The 27,645-nt window shown below is 47.8% G+C and overlaps 2 protein-coding genes across 3 annotated transcripts in view; both read right to left on the reverse strand.

Moving 5' to 3' along the window:
* Positions 1-20,499, reverse strand: part of LOC137296740 (uncharacterized) — a 36,569-nt gene extending 16,070 nt beyond the window's left edge. The window contains exon 1 of one of the 2 annotated variants that reach the window (XM_067828577.1): positions 20,324-20,499. The gene's annotated coding sequence lies outside the window, so the exon portion shown is untranslated. Of the gene's footprint in view, positions 1-10,383; positions 11,514-20,323 lie in introns of those variants that run through there. The other variant, XM_067828576.1, reaches the window with a different exon arrangement.
* On the reverse strand, positions 18-27,645 carry LOC137297167 (protein FAM186A-like). The gene is made up of 2 exons (XM_067829181.1): positions 27,570-27,645; positions 18-1,102 (listed from the first exon to the last, which is right to left on the reverse strand). The coding sequence occupies exons 1-2, from the start codon at positions 27,643-27,645 to the stop codon at positions 18-20; spliced, it is 1,161 nt and encodes a 386-aa protein (XP_067685282.1).

A 27,645-nucleotide genomic window follows, 5' to 3' on the forward strand; every position in this document is an offset into this window, starting at 1 on the left:
GCAAACGTCTGCTGCAGTTATGTGTACATGTATTCTACCCTGGACAGTAGAAGCAGATTATTCAGTCGACTCGTCAAGAGTCGAAACGTGATGTCCTGTCGACGCACTGGCCCTAACGTGATGTCCTGTCGACGCATTGGCCCTAACGTGATGTCCTGTCGACAAACTGGCCCTAACGTGATGTCCTGTCGACGCACTGGCCCCAACGTGATGTCCTGTCGACGCATTGGCCCTAACGTGATGTCCTGTCGACAAACTGGCCCTAACGTGATGTATTGTCGACGCATTGGCCCTAACGTGATGTCCTGTCGACACACTGGCCCTAACGTGATGTACTGTCGACACACTGGCCCTAACGTGATGTCCTGTCGACACACTGGCCCCAACGTGATGTCCTGTCGACGCACTGGCCCTAACGTAATGTCCTGTCGACACACTGGCCCTAACGTAATGTCCTGTCGACACACTGGCCCTAACGTAATGTACTGTCGACGCACTGGCCTTAACGTGATGTCCTGTCGACGCACTGGCCTTAACGTGATGTCCTGTCGACACACTGGCCCGAACATGATGTCCTGTCGACGCACTGGCCCTAACGTGATGTCCTGTCGACAAACTGGCCCTAACGTGATGTCCTGTCGACGCACTGGCCCCAACGTGATGTCCTGTCGACGCATTGGCCCTAACGTGATGTCCTGTCGACAAACTGGCCCTAACGTGATGTATTGTCGACGCATTGGCCCTAACGTGATGTCCTGTCGACACACTGGCCCTAACGTGATGTACTGTCGACACACTGGCCCTAACGTGATGTCCTGTCGACACACTGGCCCCAACGTGATGTCCTGTCGACGCACTGGCCCTAACGTAATGTCCTGTCGACACACTGGCCCTAACGTAATGTCCTGTCGACACACTGGCCCTAACGTAATATACTGTCGACAGACTGGCCCTAACGTAATGTCCTGTCGACGCACTGGCCTTAACGTGATGTCCTGTCGACACACTGGCCCGAACATGATGTCCTGTCGACGCACTGGCCCTAACGTGATGTACTGTCGACGCACTGGCCCTAACGTAATGTCCTGTCGGCACACTGGCCCTAAGGTAAAAACAAGCAAAGTTACAACAAGTAAAGACAGACATAGACCCTAATGTGCTAAACATGCACAGCTCTATCGTGATGATCTGAGACACCCTACTCTTGACGTGAACACCAGAGACACAACAGTCCTATATATGATGTCACCGTGTGTCCTAGCTCTGTCTGCTGACCGAGATATCCATAACCGGTTGCTGTATCCATATATGCCAGAGAGGAGGACAGTAACATTGAACACATTAAACGGATATGGCCCATTTCTAACAGTCAAAACAGACCGATACCACATCCCTGACATCATCAAACAAAACTATTAAAACCAATTCGTTTTATCAACAGATCGAATGTCGTCAATCAATAATCGATACAAGGGAACAGTTCATATTATATAACCGTTAATGTACAATGTCTTAAAGCCTGATACGGTTTTACACCCTGTGGACAGCGCCTGTCTGTGCACCAACCGTGCGTTGTTAAGTTGACAGATTTACAACCTATTTCAAGTTCTTCCACTTTATATCCACAGAACATGCACTCCATTTCACAATCAGGTGCGCTCCGCTATCGTTGCTGCGTAATGATCTGCTTTACGAGGCTTCGCACTACCGGAAGTTCCTCAACATCCACACGCTCTGCGTGGCACTAATCAATTATTCTACGTAATGTGCAACATACACAAGGAATGTCCACAGAGGCCTCGTTATGACGATGTAATCAATTGAACACAGACTAACGTCCGTAACATATCGACTTGTGTTACGCATGGAAGACGGACTATTAACTATATAGCGCTTACAGCCGCCGAAAACTCGGCAAACAGTCGGAGATAGGCTTGTTATGTTTCTCTGTTTGGGACATTGATTTGTACAATCGCACGTCAGTGACAAGTGATGGATGTACTGCCAGCCTCTGGTAATGGCTGTATCGATAAATACATCTCAGGAGTACCAAATATAGACATGTAGTTTATGGCCAGATCTTTCAGTACAACATAGAGGGTTGCTCCCCGAAACAGCATTACAGGAAGGAGAAGTAAAATAGCAAGTCCGCTGTCGAAATGCGAACAATTGGTATAAAAAGCAAATAAAACTTGATTACATAACATTTTCTCTCCTTCTGCCATGGCAACCGACATGATGTATTTACACTTGCATACAGTCAACATACATAGTATCCGGCGTATCCAAGAGACCACGTGACATCATTTCATAACAACATAAGAATTCTATAACTGTTCGCCGACTTCAGGGACACTGGGGTACTTTAATGTCGGTATATTTATAGAGTTAGGAAAACGCTTAACCGTTTGTTCATTTTGTTGGCCGTGCTTAAACAAAACCTTTATTAAAATCCCATCTCTGCTACGCTGATCATGTACCTGCAAACCGTTATCTTCACGCGGGAGACACGCATCTGGTACGAGTGGAATGTAGACATGCGCAATTAATCATGAGAACCTTGCTTGACTGCTTTCAATCATTATGTTGATGTGCGCAGCTTTAAGCCAGAATGAGACCTTCACAGATTCAGGACTGTGGTTTGCATCTGTGTCGAAAGTCGGCGTAGTCCTCGTCAGAAGCTCAGGCTGCAGATCATCGGCCGGCCGGTAAGAAGGAGTCACGTCTTCACATACCTCAATACATCATCCTTATACCTCATCATATGCATGGTAAGGAGAGAGCCTGTGCTAATATCATATATATGGTAAGGAGAAAGCCTGTGCTTATGTCATATGCATGGTAAGGAGAGAGCCTGTGCTAATATCATATATATGGCAAGGAGAAAGCCTGTGCTTCTGTCATATGCATGGTAAGGAGAGAGCCTGTGCTAATATCATATATATGGTAAGGAGAAAGCCTGTGCTTATGTCATATGCATGGTAAGGAGAGAGCCTGTGCTAATATCATATATATGGTAAGGAGAAAGCCTGTGCTTATGTCATATGCATGGTAAGGAGAGAGCCTGTGCTAATATCATATATATGGCAAGGAGAAATCCTGTGCTTATGTCATATGCATGGTAAGGAGAGAGCCTGTGCTAATACCATATATATGGTAAGGAGAAAGCCTGTGCTTATGTCATATGCATGGTAAGGAGAGAGCCTGTGCTAATACCATATATATGGTAAGGAGAAAGCCTGTGCTTATGTCATATGCATGGTAAGGAGAGAGCCTGTGCTAATATCATATATATGGCAAGGAGAAAGCCTGTGCTTATGTCATATGCATGGTAAGGAGAGAGCCTGTGCTAATACCATATATATGGTAAGGAGAAAGCCTGTGCTTATGTCATATGCATGGTAAGGAGAGAGCCTGTGCTAATACCATATATATGGTAAGGAGAAAGCCTGTGCTTATGTCATGTGCATGGTAAGGAGAGAGCCTGTGCTAATATCATATATATGGTAAGGAGAAAGCCTGTGCTTATGTCATATGCATGGTAAGGAGAGAGCCTGTGCTAATACCATATATATGGTAAGGAGAAAGCCTGTGCTTATGTCATATGCATGGTAAGGAGAGAGCCTGTGCTAATACCATATATATGGTAAGGAGAAAGCCTGTGCTTATGTCATATGCATGGTAAGGAGAGAGCCTGTGCTAATATCATATATATGGTAAGGAGAAAGCCTGTGCTTATGTCATATGCATGGTAAGGAGAGAGCCTGTGCTAATATCATATATATGGTAAGGGGAAAGCCTGTGCTTATGTCATATGCATGGTAAGGAGAGAGCCTGTGCTAATATCATATATATGGTAAGGAGAAAGCCTGTGCTTATGTCATATGCATGGTAAGGAGAGAGCCTGTGCTAATATCATATATATGGTAAGGAGAAAGCCTGTGCTTATGTCATATGCATGGTAAGGAGAGAGCCTGTGCTAATACCATATATATGGTAAGGAGAAAGCCTGTGCTTATGTCATATGCATGGTAAGGAGAGAGCCTGTGCTAATACCATATATATGGTAAGGAGAAAGCCTGTGCTTATGTCATATGCATGGTAAGGAGAGAGCCTGTGCTAATACCATATATATGGTAAGGAGAAAGCCTGTGCTTATGTCAGATGCATGGTAAGGAGAGAGCCTGTGCTAATATCATATATATGGTAAGGAGAAAGCCTGTGCTTATGTCATATGCATGGTAAGGAGAGAGCCTGTGCTAATATCATATATATGGTTAGGAGAAAGCCTGTGCTTATGTCATATGCATGGTAAGGAGAGAGCCTGTGCTAATATCATATATATGGTAAGGAGAAAGCCTGTGCTTATGTCATATGCATGGTAAGGAGAGAGCCTGTGCTAATATCATATATATGGTAAGGAGAAAGCCTGTGCTTATGTCATATGCATGGTAAGGAGAGAGCCTGTGCTAATATCATATATATGGTAAGGAGAAAGCCTGTGCTTATGTCATATGCATGGTAAGGAGAGAGCCTGTGCTAATATCATATATATGGCAAGGAGAAAGCCTGTGCTCATGTCATATGCATGGTAAGGAGAGAGCCTGTGCTAATATCATATATATGGCAAGGAGAAAGCCTGTGCTTATGTCATATGCATGGTAAGGAGAGAGCCTGTGCTTATGTCATATGCATGGTAAGGAGCAACTACTTGATTTTTCCTGTTTATAATGAGAATAACTTGACATATCCGACCTCTGAACTCCATCCCAGCCCTGTGTGCTAATACAGGTAGAATGAGAACCATTATTTATAACAGGCTGATACATGCCCAGAAATAGATACTTTCCCCAAGACAGCATTATCAATTCACAGCCGATTTACATACACGGCTAATATGCGAGTGTGAACCACTAGTGAACCACTTGTCACTCTCAAGGTATAAACAGCATGAAGATGGATAAGGGCAAATCCCCTGTTCCCCACCTCATTCATTCTTGCGTGACAACGATACAAAAATCTGTATCGAAATGTCGCATCACCTGAATAAAAGAGTTGTTCATCCATAACATTAGTCCTTATCCAACTCTCCAACTTAAAAAAAAATCCACTGAAAAAAACTGAAGATGTCCCTTGCCCCCAGGACCATCCCCACCACCCCGCCGAAGGTATAGTCACCAAATCGAGTCACTATCATTAAGAACTGACCCATCTGCTATTGTCCATGATGTAACTGACCATCCGAGTGCCATGCCCTCGGTAGCTCCTTGCTCGTGAAAAAATTTCAACCTCTGTATTAGCAGTCTAAGTATGAGCAACATAAGTACAGACATAAGATTATCTGCAGGTAAAATGCCTACCCACCCCTCCCGCTTCATCTCGTGTAGCCCCATCAGTCACCCCCCGTGAGATATGATCCACGTGATAACCTGTGTGCGATATGGTTGATGTTGCCCCGTGTGATAGCACCGGAAGTCGGCGTGAAGGTAGATACGATGACGTCATGCTGGGACGCCCCGTCGGGCACTAATAGCCCAGATTGACGGCTCGTGGCCACGCCTGGTTAGATGTCTATGAGAAGTCCGACACCAGATCCACGGGGAGGCGCATGTCCTTCACTAAACACGATACAGAAGCGAGACTATTTTCACAGACGTATCCACCATTCCGAACCAGATATTGCCGACCGGAAACAGGCTCCTTTGCATACAACATAGAGTGCATGTGTTCATAGACAACTATACTCAAGCTATAGACTAATGCTGCCTCAGAAAATATCTTTTAAAGAATTAACCGACTTCATTTAAATAGAAAAGAGCACTTGCGTGGACTCGAATTGTCATTTACTTAGGGACTGTTCATGATTCACGGCAAGGGGTGTGATGATTTTCATGTAGAAGCATGTACAATGTGAATGAATCCGTGAAAGTGACCTCCTTGCATGCCATGAACAAAATCAATCAAAATATCACACACACATATGTAACCCTACACCTCACTCCACTGCAGCTCTACACCTCAAACCACTGCAGCTCTACACCTCACTCCACTGCGGCCCTACACCTCACTCCACTGCAGCATTACACCTCACTCCACTGCAGCTCTACACCTCACTCAACTGTAGCCCTACACCACTGCAGCCCTACACCTCACTCCACTGCAGCCCTACGCCTCACTCCACTGCAGCCCTACACCTCACTCCACTGCAGCCTTACACCTCACTCCAGACGCGTACCAAGCGCATCTGCTGCCCTGAAAACATACCTTCCACCAGCAGTTCACAATATTTACAGAAACAATATCAGCCTATCTGACAGGTGAATATCTGTTCCTTCTCGCGCTATGTTATCTGATGGTCAGAGTTGAGAGTTATCTCCACCTGACTGATTCAAGATGGCTGAGCTCCTTATCCCTGCCAAATCTCTTGTCTACTCGTGTGTGACACCAGCCTCTGTTTCTCTTCTCAGTGGGCACATCAGACTGACAGCAAAATAACACGAGTTACTTTCTCCTCCATTTACTAAACCAACAAACATCAATCAGAACACAAATAAGGTAAACATAAGTGAAGTATGCAGTAAAGGTGCAGTCCACAGAAAACAGTTGCCCAGCATTGATGATAAGAAGAATGAGTATACTGTATAGATAACAAGGATGTATGGTGCATGTTCAGCGTCAAGTTGGTTTTCTCACCTGATGTTAAGAACGTGTTCAGTGTGAAATGGTTCCCCTGTATTGGTGTAAATGGGTCTTACATGTTCAGTATCAAATGGCTTTCCTGCTGTCATCGTAGTTGCATTTTTTTTTTTTAATACATATCGAATGTGGTTGCTCTCCATTTGGATAGAAGTAGACAATAACAAGCTGTCGTCTATTGTCGGTGAGAATATGATAAATATATATTCCATATCAAATAGCTGTCCTCTATTGTCGGTGAGAATATGATAAACATAAATTCCATATCAAATAGCTGTCCTCTATTGTCGGTGAGAATATGATATATGGTCAGCATGAAAAAGTTGTCGGTGAGAGTGTGATATATGTCCAGTACCAGATGGTTTCCATCCATTATTGGCGAGAATGTGATATATGATCAGTATCAAAAGGTTATGGTGTTGAAACAAAGGTTCAGACGTAAGTGTCAGGAACAGAAGAAATGAAACCCACCCATTCACTTAGCGTTAGCATTACTCCAGAGATTAAATGAAGCAGGGACAGTGACTGACAAACCAGCAGACGTCACCATCCACTGGAGATACCATCGGATATTTGTTACACAGCCTAGACTAACTAGATCGGGGTATTATCTCCCCAACCTAATGTTGATGTCTGTTCTAGACTTAATCTCTGAATATATAGAGGTTCAGAACCTGACTTGCTTCACTTAAGGCTTTAGCACCGAAGAGAAGGCAGTCAGCAAAATAATGTGGTTCAGGGACTGTGAGACAGACTAAATTCTGATCGTACACGGACTGGTTCAGACAATCGTGTATGGAGCACCTCATAACACTTCACTCTTCTCCCCACACGGACAGTCTGGTCTCTGTTGGCACGTGCCACAACATTCCAGCATCGTCTGCCAGCTGTGACGCCATCAACATGGCGGACAGCCTGGACTGATGGATCGGTCAAGTAATTACTGAATGGCCGCACTCTACTGGTGAAAGTTCAGTTACCCCGAGGGAAGGCAGGAAGTCCGTGCATGATCTGTAAATCAGGCTCCTCAAGCATTGCATTCTTCCCCACCTGACAGCAATATCATGAATGTACAGACACTCCCTTCACCGCGAGTAGCGCGTACAAGCAGCGCAGTCATTCATACCAAGTGTGCCGTTACCAGGTGAAAGGATCGCTCCCTATTCATCCCAGTCAGAGCTTTAAGACGTCCTCCTCCAGTAAACAAACCGCACAGTTGTCATTACACCCGTCATAGGACTCCATAGGCGTCTCACAGTCCCTGGTCACACCAAATAATGTTTCATATCACCATTAATAATGCCATGTACCTTAGTTCAGAATGTGCAGCTGGGTGTGCTTCCATTAAATGATACTGTTTGACGAGACTAGGCGTCAGATACCCCAGTGCCGACCCATCAACAGGTACTGCTTGACGAGATGTATGGCAGCTAATGTTCTGATTGAACACCTTGCCAGAAATACATAGCATATTTGAGACATGCGTAACATGTACGGCAGTGTTGGCGTGTTGCTGCCGTGTGTCATGTTACAGTCATATGCGAGTCCTCACAACGCTATCTCCAGAGCATCGTGTAAGTGGTGGTTAAAAGCAAGAAAGTTATACAAACGGAATGCTTCACAAAAACACCTGCAATTCCCTGGTCAGGAGATCCCCTTCCGTACATGACAGGGCTACTTTAGCGACGTGTTATGTATGTTTAAACATGAATGTGCTTGTCTAACATAACGTCACATACAAGGTATATCCACTTTTCCAAGATTGGTTAAAACAAAAACTGCAGGACAAATGTATTCCCTATTCTTTTGTCCACTATTAACAAATAAACGCCATCGTTCAATTTCACCGTCAGAGCGTTTCCCAACAGCACGTGTCAAGTGGATTGGTGAGTGAGAGTCTTCCAAATGCACGTGTCTAATGGGTTGGTGAGTGAAAATTCTCTACAGCACGTGTCTAATGGGTTTGTGAGTGAGAGTCTCCAAACAGCAGGTGTTCTAATGGGTAGGTGAGTAACAGTCTCTCAACAGCACTTGTCTGGGAGTTTAACCAGTGTATCTCCCAACAGCACGTGTCTAGGGTGGTGGTGAATGAGAGTCTCCCAACAGTACGTGTCTAGGAGGGTTGTGAGGGAGTCAGACAACACGTGTCTGGGGTGGTGGTGAGTGAGAGTCTCCCAACAGTACGTGTCTAGGAGGGTTGTGAGGGAGTCAGACAGCACGTGTCTGGGGTGGTGGTGAGTGAGAGTCTCCCAACAGTACGTGTCTAGGAGGGTTGTGAGGGAGTCAGACAGCACGTGTCTAGGAGGGTTGTGAGGGAGTCAGACAGCACGTGTCTAGGAGGGTTGTGAGGGAGTCAGACAGCACGTCACTATCACCATCCCATGATCAGGTCTATCAGCCTGTACTCATCCATCCGCTGCTCTATGTATCAGCTCCAACAACCAATGTTTATCGCTTTCTAGTTCTAACTTAAAATATAGATACCTTTGCCCTCCTAAATACACAAGAGATCCAACAGACTCGCCTTTCTTTACTTTATACGTAACCACCACATTACATATTAGCCTGCCTTGCTCCTTACATCCCAGGACGGCTGTAGGAAGTGTCTGGGGGACGTGTATACTGTCGCCTGGTCAAGGCCAGCCGAGTACACTCAGTGTGATTGGAAACAATCGATAATCCAGTACACTGGTGGGGACGTGGCTGTCGGGAGGGTAGGGGGAAGCTTTGGTACACTGTAATGTAGGTAGGTTTGTGGGAAGGATCTGTCAGGGATGGTCTGTAGGTAGGATATGTTGGGAGGCAGTATAAGTCCGTAAGGGCGGGTCTGTAGGGACGGTCTGGAGTTTAGTTCTAGAGAGGGTGTGTTGGTCTGTCAGGGTGATGGTGAGGCAAATGGACTGTAGGAAGGGCTTGTTGCGGAAGGAATCCATTGTATACAACACGCGTCCCCTACAGTACAACAGTATACGCGGTAAAGGTTCAGAGTAACATTCACTCTCTTTAACAAACATGTTTCCGATTTGTTTGAAGAACATAACCTTAAATGTACACTGTAAAGATGTTAATTGAATGTTAACTGAAGGAATTTAGACATCATAAAAAACAACTTCATTTGAATGTTATTTTTCCAATTAGTTCTTTGAAATCATTTTCCGGGGTTAACGGGAGCATATAAACTGTTCAACTGAGCGACATGGACAACGTTAGTAGGGGCAACGCAGAAGACGACGAATGTTCGGAACTACACGACTATTAAAAAGTTCCACGAGTAGGTGAAATGTCATCATAACAATACAAGTAATGGCTGCGCCAGTGACGGGCCTGTTTGACAGACAGCAGCGAGCTGCACCCCTCTAGTTACATGATTAATACCAACAGAATGTTTTATGATGTGAGTAACGGCACTGAGGTCACAGAAAATATGTCCAGTAACAAACAGATATCAGACCCTTTGCTCTCTGCTAATTAACGTCTGTCGGTCAAAAACAAAGGTATTAAATTGAATACTTCACTCGTTCCCCTCCCTCCTCCCCACATCCCCTCCCTCCCTCCATCTGTCCACGAGGACGTGTACGACCCTTATCCCTCTCCCGTATACCGGCACCACGGACCAGCTACAAAGCACTCGGCTTCTGGATGTCGGTGGATCTGAGTTATCTGAGAGAATAACAACGTCCTACTTACGGTAGTTGTGTAGTATTCCCTGTACGTATCCAACTCCGAGAGGGTTGTGCCGTCTACTCGTCCTTTGTTTGTTTGTCAGCTGACTGATTCACACGCTGCTATATATCGAACGGAGGCCGGTCATAGAAAACTTCTAGAATGCAGCTTGTTGCTGGGAGATCCCACACCGTGGATGCTGGTGAGATAGTATTACAGATGCTTTAGACGTCTGCCTCAGTCAGTCGCAGATGGAGGCTGTGAGCAGACGATAGCTGTAGAAGCAGACGATATAATCGGGCGATAAATCCAGATTCCCGAACCTGTTCTCGGACTGGTCAGACCTGCATGATGTGAGTAACTGATGTCTCTTCTACATGGACGTAGCAGACGACAGATAAATGACGGTCGTCTCTCTCATGTGCATTGGTGAGTCAATGCCGACTCGAATGACACAGTTTTTCGTTAACAAGTGATTCTGCTGCTGTTGCGCTTTGCTAGGCATCGTGATCGATACCACGGCGATTTTAGCCTGGCAATGTTTCCATCTGTTAATAGACGAATAATGAGCGCCGTCTGGCGGGTCATTGACATCTGTGCTTGGGTGAGGCAGGCACCCATACGTGGTGGGCTACATCAGGTGATGTGTGCATCATCACGCCGGGGCCAGGTGAACCTGACATCTACCTCATTCCATCGTGGATAGAATATCCCCAGATATGTCATGGTCTACTGGAACAGTTCTCTGATCTGGATTTATCCTGGAATGCCAGTCTGCCCTCGACCTTTCCCTTCAAAGTGGGTAGAAACATGCACGACATTTCTTTTCTAAACTAGGGAACTTTTACCACCGCGTGGCTGCATAGCTGGTTATTCGGAATTGATGTGCATCGTCGTTTACTTAGTCCCTGCAAACAATTGTGTGACAGGACCGTGATGATCCGGGGTAGAATTGGTCTTCACCATACGCATGGTTGTAAGAGTTGACTAACAGGACTGCAGTGTCAGTCTCGCTGACTTTGTTGACACGTCATCGTATCCCAGTTGCGTATGTCGATCAGCAGGATGTTGATCGCTGGACTATTTGGTCAAGACTTAATTATTTACAGACCGCCGCCACCAACTAAATCATATGACACACTAAAACATGTGCAGGCTACAGTCTGGTTGGCGAAATATGTGCATTAACAACGAGGAAGGAGATTTTTACTTCCTCCACTAGTTAGTCTTTCTCTTCAACTACAGATACTGAAAAAACTACATGGCACCAGAACGTCGTTGTTTCCAAACAGAATGAATTCCTTGGCAACAAACTCTTCATTAACTCCGAATGTAAAACACAGCCTTCTTGTCTGTATGCAGTCATTAAGATGCCACATTACTGAGGCCAGCAATTACGGGAGGGCGTGTTGTTGGTGAGCGAGTCTACTGAGAGGTCACATGATCTGTTACAGGGCGTTTACAGGGCTACATGGCTGTATGAGTGAGTGAGTGAGTGAGTGGGTTCAGTATCAACTGCGTATCATCACCACGTGGAAGTGTAATGTCGTGAAGCGAGCAAATTGACATTAGACGTAGGATTTAGACCCAACTTATGGGATCAGTCTGGTCAACCGTTTAAATATAATGCAGTATAAATATAATATTTCAAAATACAGAAAGCATTATTTTGGTCGTGGAACAGAACACTGCTGAGCGTGCACAAATACTTGACCTATGTCACTCACAACCAGCATGAATGGTAACAATGGCCCCACCTGCACACACCTCCATACATGACTGGATATGGCAAATGACAGTAACATAAATAAGATCAACATACATGGTGGAATACACAATGACTGTTGCAAAATTTGTTGTCATACATAAATGTTGGATTACGGCTAGTGAACATTGGTAGAGAAACCACCCCGACTGACTTTCGTCACGCGTAAACGCACGTCTGTCCCTACAACAGCCTGCTCATAAAAAGAGTGTGAGTGAGTGAGTTTAGTTTTACGTCGCACTTAGCAATATTCCAGCTATATGGCGACGGTCTGTAAATAATCGAGTCTGGACCAGACAATCCAGTGATCAATAACATGAGCATCGATCTGCGCAATGGGGAACCGATGACATGTGTCAACCAAGTCAGCTAATCTGACCACCCGATCCCGTTAGTCGCCTCTTACGACAAGCATAGTCACCTTTTATGGCAAGCATGGGTTGCTGAAGGCCTATTCTACCCCGAGACCTTCACGGGTCGCTCATAAAAAGAACATATACGAACTGATAATAGAGGAACGTAACCAAGGTTATTGTCAGAACAATCTTAGGTAAGGTGGGATGGATAGGGGGAGATAGGGGAAGAATCTCTGGGTGGGGATAAACAGTAACGCTGGGAAGCTGCAGTTAATGCAATGGTGCGGTGAGACGCCAGTTAGCGCAGTTCGGTGGGGCAGCAACTACACGTGCAGCACGTGTTCTACATCAGCCGCTGTTGCCACATCCGGTGAAGGAAGACATGCATCTCAGCAACGTCACCTGCACGTCTAGGTACATCAGTACTTAGAAATCATCACCTACACCTCTAGGTACACCAGTACTAATACGGCATCACCTGCACGTCTAGGTACATCAGTACTTAGAAATCATCACCTACACCTCCAGGTATACCAGTACTATTACAGCATCACCTGCACGTATAGGTACATCAGTACTTAGTCATTTGGAGATCCGGGTTCGATTCCCCACATGGGTGCAATGTGTGGTGCCCATTCCTGGTGTCCTCCGCCGTGGTATTGCTAAAAGCGGCTTATAACCATACTCGCATCAGTACTTAGAGATCATCACCTACACATCTAGGTACATCAGTACATCAGTTCAGATAAAACACCGTGTACAGTGCATGGTGCGGAGGCTGGTTCATGAGCGTGCATGGTGCGGAGGCTGGTTCATGACCGTGCATGGTGCGGAAGCTGTTTCATGAGCGTGCATGGTGTTGACGCTGTTTCATGAGCGTGCATGGTGCGGACACTGGTTCATGAGCGTGCATGGTGCGGACGCTGGTTCATGAGCGTGCATGGTGCTGACGCTGGTTCATGAGCGTGCATGGTGCGGACACTGGTTCATGAGCGTGCATGGTGCGGACGCTGGTTCATGAGCGTGCATGGTGTTGACGCTGGTTCATGAGCGTGCATGGTGCGGACGCTGGTTCATGAGCGTGCATGGTGCTGACGCTGGTTCATGAGCGTGCATGGTGTTGACGCCGGTTCATGAGCGTGCATGGTGTTGACGCTGGTTCATGAGCGTGCATGGTGCGGACACTGGTTCATGAGCGTGCATGGTGCGGACGCTGGTTCATGAGCGTGCATGGTGTTGACGCTGGTTCATGAGCGTGCATGGTGCGGAGGCTGGTTCATGAGCGTGCATGGTGCGGACGCTGGTTCATGAGCGTGCATGGTGCTAACGCTGGTTCATGAGCGTGCATGGTACGGACACTGGTTCATGAGCGTGCATGGTGTTGACGCTGGTTCATGAGCGTGCATGGTACGGACACTGGTTCATGAGCGTGCATGGTGTTGACGCTGGTTCATGAGCGTGCATGGTGCGGACGCTGGTTCATGAGCGTGCATGGTGCTGATGCTGGTTCATGAGCGTGCATGGTGTTGACGCTGGTTCATGACCGTGCATGGTGCGGACGCTGGTTCATGAGCGTGCATGGTGCGGACGCTGGTTCATGAGCGTGCATGGTGCTGATGCTGGTTCATGAGCGTGCATGGTGCGGACGCTGGTTCATGAGCGTGCATGGTGCTGACGCTGGTTCATGAGCGTGCATGGTGCTGATGCTGGTTCATGAGCGTGCATGGTGCGGACGCTGGTTCATGAGCGTGCATGGTGCGGACGCTGGTTCGTGAGCGTGCATGATGCTGACGCTGGTTCATGAGCGTGCATGGTGCTGATGCTGGTTCATGAGCGTGCATGGTGCTGACGCTGGTTCATGAGCGTGCATGGTGCTGACGCTGGTTCATGAGCGTGCATGGTACGGACACTGGTTCATGAGCGTGCATGGTGTTGACGCTGGTTCATGAGCGTGCATGGTACGGACACTGGTTCATGAGCGTGCATGGTGTTGACGCTGGTTCATGAGCGTGCATGGTGCAGACGCTGGTTCATGAGCGTGCATGGTGCTGATGCTGGTTCATGAGCGTGCATGGTGTTGACGCTGGTTCATGAGCGTGCATGGTGCGGACGCTGGTTCATGAGCGTGCATGGTGCGGACGCTGGTTCATGAGCGTGCATGGTGCGGAGGCTGGTTCATGAGCGTGCATGGTGTTGACGCTGGTTCATGAGCGTGCATGGTGCGGACACTGGTTCATGAGCGTGCATGGTGCGGACGCTGGTTCATGAGCGTGCATGGTGTTGACGCTGGTTCATGAGCGTGCATGGTGCGGAGGCTGGTTCATGAGCGTGCATGATGCTGACGCTGGTTCATGAGCGTGCATGGTGCTGATGCTGGTTCATGAGCGTGCATGGTGCTGACGCTGGTTCATGAGCGTGCATGGTGCTGACGCTGGTTCATGAGCGTGCATGGTGTTGACGCTGGTTCATGAGCGTGTATGGTACGGACACTGGTTCATGAGCGTGCATGGTGTTGACGCTGGTTCATGAGCGTGCATGGTACGGACACTGGTTCATGAGCGTGCATGGTACGGACACTGGTTCATGAGCGTGCATGGTGTTGACGCTGGTTCATGAGCGTGCATGGTGCGGACGCTGGTTCATGAGCGTGCATGGTGCGGACGCTGGTTCATGAGCGTGCATGGTGCGGACGCTGGTTCATGAGCGTGCATGGTGCTGATGCTGGTTCATGAGCGTGCATGGTGCGGACGCTGGTTCATGAGCGTGCATGGTGCTGACGCTGGTTCATGAGTGTGCATGGTGCGGACGCTGGTTCATGAGCGTGCATGGTGTTGACGCTGGTTCATGAGCGTGCATGGTACGGACACTGGTTCATGAGCGTGCATGGTACGGACACTGGTTCATGAGCGTGCATGGTGTTGACGCTGGTTCATGAGCGTGCATGGTGCGGACGCTGGTTCATGAGCGTGCATGGTGCGGACGCTGGTTCATGAGCGTGCATGGTGCGGAGGCTGGTTCATGAGCGTGCATGGTGTTGACGCCGGTTCATGAGCGTGCATGGTGTTGACGCTGGTTCATGAGCGTGCATGGTGCGGACACTGGTTCATGAGCGTGCATGGTGCGGACGCTGGTTCATGAGCGTGCATGGTGTTGACGCTGGTTCATGAGCGTGCATGGTGCGGAGGCTGGTTCGTGAGCGTGCATGATGCTGACGCTGGTTCATGAGCGTGCATGGTGCTGATGCTGGTTCATGAGCGTGCATGGTGCTGACGCTGGTTCATGAGCGTGCATGGTGCTGACGCTGGTTCATGAGCGTGCATGGTGTTGACGCTGGTTCATGAGCGTGTATGGTACGGACATTGGTTCATGAGCGTGCATGGTGTTGACGCTGGTTCATGAGCGTGCATGGTGCGGACACTGGTTCATGAGCGTGCATGGTGTTGACGCTGGTTCATGAGCGTGCATGGTACGGACACTGGTTCATGAGCGTGCATGGTGTTGACGCTGGTTCATGAGCGTGCATGGTGCGGACGCTGGTTCATGAGCGTGCATGGTGCGGACGCTGGTTCATGAGCGTGCATGGTGTTGACGCTGGTTCATGAGCGTGCATGGTGCTGAGGCTGGTTCATGAGCGTGCATGGTGCGGACGCTGGTTCATGAGCGTGCATGGTGCTGACGCTGGTTCATGAGCGTGCATGGTGCTGATGCTGGTTCATGAGCGTGCATGGTGCTGACGCTGGTTCATGAGCGTGCATGGTGCGGACGCTGGTTCATGAGCGTGCATGGTGCGGACGCTGGTTCATGAGCGTGCATGGTGCGGAGGCTGGTTCATGAGCGTGCATGGTGTTGACGCCGGTTCATGAGCGTGCATGGTGCTGACGCTGGTTCATGAGCGTGCATGGTGCTGATGCTGGTTCATGAGCGTGCATGGTGCTGACGCTGGTTCATGAGCGTGCATGGTGCGGACGCTGGTTCATGAGCGTGCATGGCGCGGACGCTGGTTCATGAGCGTGCATGGTGCGGAGGCTGGTTCATGAGCGTGCATGGTGTTGACGCCGGTTCATGAGCGTGCATGGTGCTGATGCTGGTTCATGAGCGTGCATGGTGCTGACGCTGGTTCATGAGCGTGCATGGTGCGGACGTTGGTTCATGAGCGTGCATGGTGCGGACGCTGGTTCATGAGCGTGCATGGTGCGGAGGCTGGTTCATGAGCGTGCATGGTGTTGACGCCGGTTCATGAGCGTGCATGGTGTTGACGCTGGTTCATGAGCGTGCATGGTGCGGACACTGGTTCATGAGCGTGCATGGTGCGGACGCTGGTTCATGAGCGTGCATGGTGTTGACGCTGGTTCATGAGCGTGCATGGTGCGGAGGCTGGTTCGTGAGCGTGCATGATGCTGACGCTGGTTCATGAGCGTGCATGGTGCTGATGCTGGTTCATGAGCGTGCATGGTGCTGACGCTGGTTCATGAGCGTGCATGGTGCTGACGCTGGTTCATGAGCGTGCATGGTGTTGACGCTGGTTCATGAGCGTGTATGGTACGGACACTGGTTCATGAGCGTGCATGGTGTTGACGCTGGTTCATGAGCGTGCATGGTACGGACACTGGTTCATGAGCGTGCATGGTGTTGACGCTGGTTCATGAGCGTGCATGGTACGGACACTGGTTCATGAGCGTGCATGGTGTTGACGCTGGTTCATGAGCGTGCATGGTGCGGACGCTGGTTCATGAGCGTGCATGGTGCGGACGCTGGTTCATGAGCGTGCATGGTGCTGATGCTGGTTCATGAGCGTGCATGGTGCGGACGCTGGTTCATGAGCGTGCATGGTGCTGACGCTGGTTCATGAGCGTGCATGGTACGGACACTGGTTCATGAGCGTGCATGGTGCTGACGCTGGTTCATGAGCGTGCATGGTACGGACACTGGTTCATGAGCGTGCATGGTGTTGACGCTGGTTCATGAGCATGCATGGTGCGGACACTGGTTCATGAGCGTGCATGGTGCGGACGCTGGTTCATGAGCGTGCATGGTGCTGATGCTGGTTCATGAGCGTGCATGGTGTTGACGCTGGTTCATGAGCGTGCATGGTGCGGACACTGGTTCATGAGCGTGCATGGTGCTGACGCTGGTTCATGAGCGTGCATGGTACGGACACTGGTTCATGAGCGTGCATGGTGTTGACGCTGGTTCATGAGCGTGCATGGTGCGGACGCTGGTTCATGAGCGTGCATGGTGCGGACGCTGGTTCATGAGCGTGCATGGTGTTGACGCTGGTTCATGAGCGTGCATGGTGTTGACGCTGGTTCATGAGCGTGCATGGTGCGGACGCTGGTTCATGAGCGTGCATGGTGCTGACGCTGGTTCATGAGCGTGCATGGTACGGACACTGGTTCATGAGCGTGCATGGTGCGGACACTGGTTCATGAGCGTGCATGGTGCTGACGCTGGTTCATGAGCGTGCATGGTACGGACACTGGTTCATGAGCGTGCATGGTGTTGACGCTGGTTCATGAGCGTGCATGGTACGGACACTGGTTCATGAGCGTGCATGGTGTTGACGCTGGTTCATGAGCGTGCATGGTGCGGACACTGGTTCATGAGCGTGCATGGTGCTGACGCTGGTTCATGAGCGTGCATGGTGCTGATGCTGGTTCATGAGTGTGCATGGTGCTGATGCTGGTTCATGAGCGTGCATGGTGCGGACGCTGGTTCATGAGTGTGCATGGTGCTGACGCTGGTTCATGAGCGTGCATGGTGCTGATGCTGGTTCATGAGCGTGCATGGTGCTGACGCTGGTTCATGAGCGTGCATGGTACGGACACTGGTTCATGAGCGTGCATGGTGTTGACGCTGGTTCATGAGCGTGTATGGTACGGACACTGGTTCATGAGCGTGCATGGTGTTGACGCTGGTTCATGAGCGTGCATGGTGCTGACGCTGGTTCATGAGCGTGCATGGTGCGGACGCTGGTTCATGAGCGTGCATGGTGCTGACGCTGGTTCATGAGCGTGCATGGTGCGGACGCTGGTTCATGAGCGTGCATGGTGCTGACGCTGGTTCATGAGCGTGCATGGTGTTGACGCTGGTTCATGAGCGTGCATGGTGCTGACGCTGGTTCATGAGCGTGCATGGTGCTGACGCTGGTTCATGAGCGTGCATGGTGCGGACGCTGGTTCATGAGCGTGCATGGTGTTGACGCTGGTTCATGAGCGTGCATGGTGTTGACGCTGGTTCATGAGCGTGCATGGTGCGGACGCTGGTTCATGAGCGTGCATGGTGCTGACGCTGGTTCATGAGCGTGCATGGTGCTGACGCTGGTTCATGAGCGTGCATGGTGCTGATGCTGGTTCATGAGCGTGCATGGTGCTGACAGCACAAAAGATGACGAAATTGAAGAAATCGGGAGAAATCGGGATTCGAACCAAGTTCAAGTCACATTATTTATACATTGCATTACACCATCAGTCAGATCAGTGAGACCCATTTAACTTTTACAACATAAATCTGGGGTGGATACGTGTACAGCTTTTTGAGAAAGAGGTTGGGTGGGGGTAGAAGTGTGCACACTACTGAGAAAAGGGGTGGGTGCACACTTCATTTTCACCCGAGTTTCAATGGTCATTCAACAAAATTTGAGGACAAAGGGGGGAGTGCGCCCCCCTGCTCACATCCCACAAACCCCACTCTGGATGCGCCTATGTAAATCTGAACTGGCTAAAACCACATATGATAAGACCAGTTGAGCGTTGATGAATGACAGCAGTTCGTTAAGGGGCGGAGATGTTGTTATGTTACACCTTATTTATCAATAGCACATAGAGGCAGTGACAGCGTGTGTAGCAAACAGAAAATATGGACGCCATACTTGCCACAGACCAATGATCAACTTGCCTAGACCAGCTGCCTGCGACATCTGGTGTAGTGCCAAATCAAATCTTGTTTATTCCGGCTTTTAAGTCACCAGCGAGTGTATAAACCAGGACATCCCTAATACAGTGTAATAGCATCGATTCACAATACATACCCGTCACAGCTGTGGCAGTGGTAATAACGACTGCTAATGCTTCAACGCTTACTAAGCAGATGTTCAATAATTGTCTAATCTCCATGTACAATTGTCAATAACAAATCTCGTATCTTTGCTTGAAAACAGAAGTACAGGGTTCCACATCTTAGTCACAAACAGAGAAGCCTTCAGTTTATAAACCCCAGGATATACACTTCTTGTGCAGGATGATAATAGTTCTTTGCAGGGCAGTTACGTCATCAGATACACAAATATACGTCTGAGTGAGTTTCACAGTAACCAGCTCAGGTCAAGTGATCAGTAGTCCAGGTCCCCAACAGAAGTAGTTTCATATTCCTCTTCAAACGTCATCATGAGAAGTGAGAGAATGAAATAATTTACATCGTTTTATCATTATCCCAGCATTATTAAGTCTGTGGAATGAAATCCGATTCTCCAACGTGTTTAACTACGATGACGTAATAAAATGTCGAGTCGTGGGACAAACAATTCACCCATTCTTAATAAACTGAGGATCGAACCTGCTGTCAGAAGACACCTACCGAGCGTGCCCATTATCTTATGTCAAAGTTCCGCCATAAAAACAAGACTTCGATATAGAACACTTCTTGATCACCCTAGGTCATTGTTCTATACATTATAGCGTATGTGTTTTATTGTGTCTCACTATGTACCGGATATATGAATCGCATAGCTTCTAACTGCTATGATAAGGATCATCTATGTGTATTTGCATAACGTTGTACCTTTTATGTTTATATTTGTAGTTTATAGACTATTGCCAACGTCATGTAATATCGTATTTTATCTTACCTTATCTTATCGGTGAAAGGTGGTCAAGGCATGACGTCTTGCCATGTACAAAACCACCCCTACTATATGTTCAACATCTCTATGTTACAGACATGACACGCGAAACAGATGTTTTTAAATGTTTCAATAACTACTATCAAATATGGTGATTATGCCAACTGTTGTCACCAGGCAATGACTAACAATGAAGGCATCGCACAAACACAGCCAGGAATCTGTTGTATCGGGGGCGCCGATTGGCTGGTGACTCATCCCAGAATGCCACTGATCTGACGAGGGAGGGATTCCACAGGTGTTGCCAAGTTATTTATAGTATCTATGGTATAACGGGGGAATCCTCTCAGTGGATTTCAGTGATTTGTTTTTCTATCAGCTATGGATTACACATTAGTCAGACATAGTTTACATTACTCTCACATAGTGGACGATGTGATCAGTGTCAGAGAGTTCTTTACACGAACAACTACAGCGTGTAGTTCACTGCAGGCCGGCATACACCGGTACAGACAAGTGTTCTGATCAGCGCCGTGGGTGTGGAAGTGAGGCTGTGTGGATTATAGAGTATAGTGGACAGATTGTGTGAATTATTGGGGTGTAGTGGAGAGATTGTGTGAATTATGGGGGTGTAGTGGTGAGATTGTGTGAGTTATGGAGTGTAGTGGTGAGATTGTGTGGATTATGGGGTGTAGTAGAGAGCTTGTGTTGATTATGGGGTGTAGTGGGGAGATTGTGTGGATTATGGGGTGTAGTGGTGAACTTGTGTGGATTATGGGGTGTAGTGGTGAGACTGTGTGGATTATGGGGTGTAGTGGGGAGACTGTGTGGATTATGGGGTGTAGTGGGGTGATTGTGTGGAGAATGGGGAGTAGTGGGGAGATTGTGTGGATTAAGGGGTGTAGTGGGGAGACTGTGTGGATTGTGGGGTGTAGTGGGGAGATTGTGTGGATTATGGGGTGTAGTGGGGAGATTGTGTGGATTATGGGGTGTAGTGGTGAACTTGTGTGGATTATGGGGTGTAGGGGTGAGACTGTGTGGATTAAAGGGTGTAGTGGGGAGATTGTGTGGATTGTGGGGTGTAGTAGAGAGCTTGTGTGGATTATGGAGTGTAGTGGGGAGATTGTGTGGATTATGGGGTGTAGTGGTGAAGTTGTGTGGATTATGGAGTGTAGTGGTGAGACTGTGTGGATTATGGGGTGTAGTGGGGAGATTGTGTGGAGTATGGGGAATAGTGGGGAGATTGTGTGGATTAAGGGGTGTAGTGGGGAGACTGTGTGGATTGTGGGGTGTAGTGGGGAGATTGTGTGGATTATGGGGTGTAGTGGTGAGACTGTGTGTATTATGGGGTGTAGTGGTGAGACTGTGTGGATTATGGAGTGTTAAAGTTAGGCTGTATGGATCATGGGGTGAGAGGTGGGGTGAGATTTTGTGGAGTGTTGGGATAAGGTTAAGTTGGATATTCCTCATGCGTGTATGAATAACGAATTTCATCACACAAACACCCCTAAACTGGATGTGGGTAACTCTCGAAATAAGCAACTGTGTATATTGCCACGGTTTCCTAAAGCTGTGGAGCTGACATGTTTTGGACTCCCATAATCTTCTCTTTCTCCACTCAGCATCCACTGAGAGACCATGGGTGCTTTGTAAGATAATGTTCTGCATATGTGAAGTTTGGATATTCACGTGCAGAGCGCGGCGTGCCAAAACTGACTGTGACGTCACAATGTCACGTTGTGTTGTTTACACTCGACTCCCGACAGGATGAAGTCTTCAGAAGATGTCGACGAACCTGATTCACAACATTGGACGTGACTTGTCACATCCCCTCCCTCACCCCCGGCGTTCCTGATTGATCGACTGTAGGGGATGGGAGAGATTCGGCCGCGTGGTGACACCGTGTTGTTTATTGCGGAGACAATGATCAGAGGAAGCGATTATGAAATGTACAAATATTTTGTTTTTGTTTGTGTGTAGGTGTAATGTCATAGTTGAATTCCTGAGATAGATTCCAGATTGACACATCTCACCACTCAGAACAGACCTTAGTGCCTCGTGATGTTTGTGATGTTTTATGTTGCTATAGCGACGATATCAGGGCTATATTTAGTACTGTATACTGTAGATTACAATTCGGTTTGTCATTAGTGTGAGACCATGTTTGTCAATACACCGATATATAATAGAACCAGCACTTAGCTCTCAGCGCCCCAGCCGGGATACAGCTGGAAATTTGCAAAAAGCGGCGTAAACCGCACTCACTCACTCACTCTGATCTAAAGGGCGATATCAATGTCAAGGTCTCACGCTGTCCCATTCAACGTAACGACGCTCGCCGTGTTCTCAATATTCGCATGGGAGTGTCTCAAGGGAGCGCGCGTGTGTGCGTGCGGGCGTACGTTTCTATGTGTCGTGATGTAATGGTAAGACTTAAAATTACCTGTCTTTTAACTTATGAAACTGAGAATAAACATACCTTTGTAAACAAACCCCGATATGTTTTTAGCCCCGTCAGTGTTGCGAGCTGAGTCCCCAGGACTTTCAACAGATCGATATCCAGGCGGAGCGTTGGTGAGTCACGCCCGTCTTCATAACTGATTTAAAACATTGGGGCAACACGACTGATTAAACACTCAACATGAGCCACCGACAGTAGCTGGTGTAATCAGCTTGACTCTCTCTCTCTCTCTCTCTCTCTCTCTCTCTCTCTCTCTCTCTCTCTCTCTCTCTCTCTCTCTCTCTCCTCTCTCTCTCTCTCTCTCTCTCTCTCTCTCTCTCTGATATATTGTGGGCGACCAGACACAATATCATGTCCACATTGGAGACGTTGTTGGAGCACATGAAACATCGTCTCCCAGGTAACCCGTGTATAACTGAGAGAATCTGACACCACTGTTAGCACTATTTCAATATATCAGTACGGTGACACCAACAATAGGCTTCACAGTAAGCACTCATTTGGGGAATCGAACGCAAACCTTGGACGTTCCAAACTTCAATTGTGAAAGAGAAAAGGTTGTTGGACGCAATCTTCGTTAGATCCCGGGATCCTAAACGTATAATAAGTGTGTTGACAGCATCAACATTGTCTTGTGTCCTGTAATGTCCTTTTTCGGTATCCCAATATCTCACCCACCTAGGGTCCAAGATTTGAGTCCCAGTTTTCCAGTATCATAAAATCTCATCAACCTGGGGCACATGATTTAGGGTACAAGTTTCCTGGCATATTTTTTATCAGTGTTTTCCAGTATTCGTCACGCTCCAGAGCTCCAATATGTGTTGTACTGCAGCTTCGTGTACGACGCTGACTGATGCCACAGTGATGTGAAGGAAACCTGTGAAGATGGAGCTACAGATGTGTCTGACGTGTTCAACAGGTCCTGTCTGGAGATTATCAGGCACCTTGTGCATTCCTTGCATGTTCTGAAGCCTTTGAAGTGGCTGTAAAATATACCCAAAAACTCGAGCATCACAAGCAAGCATCACAAGCAGGCCCGATCCCGTCGCCGTCGTCCATAAGACATTGGGCCTCAACAAATAAAGGCATTGGACCTAGGAATCGAACCCAGGTCCTCGATGTGTGTGTCTGCAGCGATGGTCTTCCCCACGGATCTTTCACGTCATGTGAACATTGCAGTGTGTGCAGAATGTCTCAGTGTCTCAATGTTCGTGTCAGTGTGTACATCGGTTTAGTCTCATTGTTTAATTGTTAGTCTTAGCGTGTCATTTGTAATGTTATTGTTTAATTGTGTGTCTCAGAGTCTATTTGTGTGTCTCCGTGTCTAATTGTGTCTGTGTCTAATTGTGTCTCCGGGTCTAGTTGTGTGTCTCAGTGTCTAATTGTGTGTCCCACCGTATTGAAATATGTGTCATAGTGTCTTATTGTTTCCATCTGTGTCTCTGAGACAGGTGCTGTCATTGTACATGCCTGTTTCTTCTTTCGACGCTCCCGATCTGTCTGACAATCTACCTGCTATGCACCGTGTTACGTAGTCTGCGGTGAAGAGTGTTCCGATTAACCACGAGGTAACGCATTAATGGCCAGCCTCCTCTACCCCCTCCCCATATAGCCCGAGGTGAAGCACGTTCTCTCCCCTTACGGTACATTAGTGAAGTGGGTGAAGTTGTTAGATGTCTCTGTTGTCTACCTTTACAAGCCCCTACTGCTCGCTACAACACCTACAGCTAACTGATTGTATATACACATGCACTACCTTGTTGCCTCCACTTGCACCCAGCTCTCCCAACTCTAGAGGGTTAGTACAGTTAGGTGCGTTTTTGCAAGAACGATAGTTTATCACTTGTTCTTACTTTTTACTCATCAAGCCCCTGGCGTTTACCGCCATGTTTTTGAGCAATACTGCAAACCTAGCTAAGAATGAACCAGGCATAGACAGACAGGTGGACGTACAGTAGACGTACATCTAGACAAGTAGACATGTAGATAGACGTACAGTTAGGCATGAAGACGGACAGACAGGCAGGTAAACGTACGGTTACACATCTAGACAAGGACGGACAGATAGGCATCTAGAAAGTAGACGGACAGGCAGGTAGATGTACAGTTAGGTACCTAGACAAGCAGATAGGACGGTAGACGTACAGTTAGGCAGCTAGACAAGTAGACAGACAGACAGGCAGGTAGACGTACAATAAGGCACCAATGCGAACAGGTTTACACTAAGTTTGGAAGGCAGGCGGACATGTAGAATCGAAAACTCAAACTGAAAACTTTAATAGAATGACCAGGCGCCTGACTATAAGTACACATGTTACTAGATAGATAGACTAGTACGTGCCTTTCCATAAGTATATGTGTCAATACCGAAAAACTACACCACAAAGCCTCGCTCAGACTTCTCGCTATACATCAATACATTCGTGTTAGACACAGGTAGGCGAGAGCAGCTTGACAGCACCTGTCAGTACTGTCAGTGAGGACATGTACAACTTCTAGTAGTGGCCACACAATACCAGCAGCCCTGCATTAACGGTACCCATCAGCAGCCATTAAGCAGTGGTCGGTAGCCATACGACAGTTATCACTAGCCATACAGCAGTCGCCGGTAGCCATACAACAGCTATAACTGGCCATACAGCAACCGCCGGTAGCCATAACACAGCTATCACTAGCCATACAGCAGCCGCCGGTAGCCATACCACAGCTATCACTAGCCACACAGCAGCCGCCGGTAGCTACACAACAGCTATCAGTAGCCATACAGCAGCCACCGGTAGCCCTGCAGTATCCACACAGTAGCCACACAGCAGACATCAGTAGCCATACAATAGCCATCACTAGCCATACAGCAGCCATCAGTAGCCACACAGCAGCCAACATCTGCCATGCATATCCATACAGTTGCCACCAGTAGCCATACAGCAGCAAGACAGCAGCCGCCAGTAGCCGGACAGCAACAGCAGTAGCATGCAGTAGCCATACAATAGTACAAACCCCTGTGCCAGAGACCTGCAGTCTTCACCTGCTGGAGTACATATCCCAGCATTCCAGTGTAACATGACTAACATCCGAGATGTGCGTCAGATGGCGAGAGTGTTCCGAGTGTTTACCCGATCGCGATCTTCTAACTCACCGAGAGAACGCCTTGCTGCAGCCGTGAAGTGCACAATAGGAAAAAACTGATAGCAAACAGACGTTTAGAGAACTTCAAGTAAACACCTGATAGAAGATGCTTTCTCCGCGATGCTGAATAAACATTTCATTGGATGTTCAGATTAAGTGTCAACAAACCTGACTCATGATTTCTTCACAACAAAGGCCTTCAAAAATATATTCCACAACACCCAACGCCGCTGATATACGGGTGGTATTTTAACACAACATGGACGCTAAATACGCAATACCACAGTGGCAACAGTCAACGTCACAAGTGTGTTACAGTCAACTTAATCATGTTCAGGAAGATTGAAGAATGTGTTCAAGAACCATCTCACCGACAAGGATAATATATGAAGCATGTATGCACGGCAGCCGCACATTCACAGACTCGTGAAGTACGAACATTCTACAGTATGTGAAGTAATGTAATGTGTGAAGTATATAGCTGAGGTAGTACACGTCAACAGCGAAAGTACATCATTGTAGTATGTATGGATGGCACGTTGTTGAGTATGAACAGAGGGCAGTTTGAAGTACACATATGAAAAGACAGTAACGCACGGGCCAAAAATAAGCAAGTGTAGATAAGCCGATTAATGTTGAGCATAGATGAAGGGATATATGCATCGTTGTCATTGTCAGCATTAATTCAGTTCACTGTGACAATACTATAGGCAGTGTGAATGAACATACGGCAAGACTGAATGCTGTGACAATACTACTGGCGATACTACGGCAATACTGGATACGGTGGCAATACTACAGGCGGTGTGAATGCACGTACGGCAATACTGGATACGGTAACAATGCTACTGGCGGTGTGAATGAACACACGGCAACGATGGATGCTGTGACAATACCACAGGCGGTGTGAATGAACGTACGGTAATACAGAATACTGTGACAATACTATAGGTGGTGTGAATGAAAGTAGGGCATTACTGAATACTGTGACAATACTACAGTGGGGCGGGACTCATCACTCACAAGAACTATCCAATACTATTGGCGACTATACACTACAACTGGCAACTTTCAAGGAGCACATAATTCTAAATATTCCCGATATAATCTGTAGGTGACATTTTGGTGAGAGCTAGCCTCACCTACAAGTGTCTAAACATGTACTATGTCGCGACCATTCCCTGGTGAATACATCAATGATACCAGGTGCACGATGTATGTTGAGATCACAGCGCTCCAGAAGCGCGGATGTTTTAGTCAGTTAGTTTTAATTAAGGTTAAATATGTATATATGTGGGTAAACCAGTGGTTGATTGCGTAGGCACCGATCCAATTTTACCTATTTTTCTTCTATCCCTACCTCTCATCCTGCAGTGCCTCACCCAAATCTTCCCAAAGTACACTAACAGTGACCTGACCGTGATTCCAAGCCCACACTAATTCATTCTATCTGGCTTCGCCAATAAACTCAACAGGCAATACAGACTCACATTACATCCAATAACGATAAATTTGTACAATTTGTTAGAGCTGTTACTTCCTACATATGAGTAGCGCACTGATTGCCTGGTACATGTTCATCCCAAAATAAAACAAAGATTTAATCTCGTGAGACTACACCCCGACCAATCAACAGCAGCTCCCAAGAACTACACACCGACCCACATCTGGCAGCACCTCCCCATACAACACCCAGAGCCACATCTGGCAGGACCTCCCCACGTTGCACCCAGACCCACAT

This window comes from Haliotis asinina, chromosome 9 (genome assembly GCF_037392515.1).
Source record: "Haliotis asinina isolate JCU_RB_2024 chromosome 9, JCU_Hal_asi_v2, whole genome shotgun sequence".
Lineage (NCBI taxonomy): Eukaryota > Metazoa > Mollusca > Gastropoda > Lepetellida > Haliotidae > Haliotis > Haliotis asinina.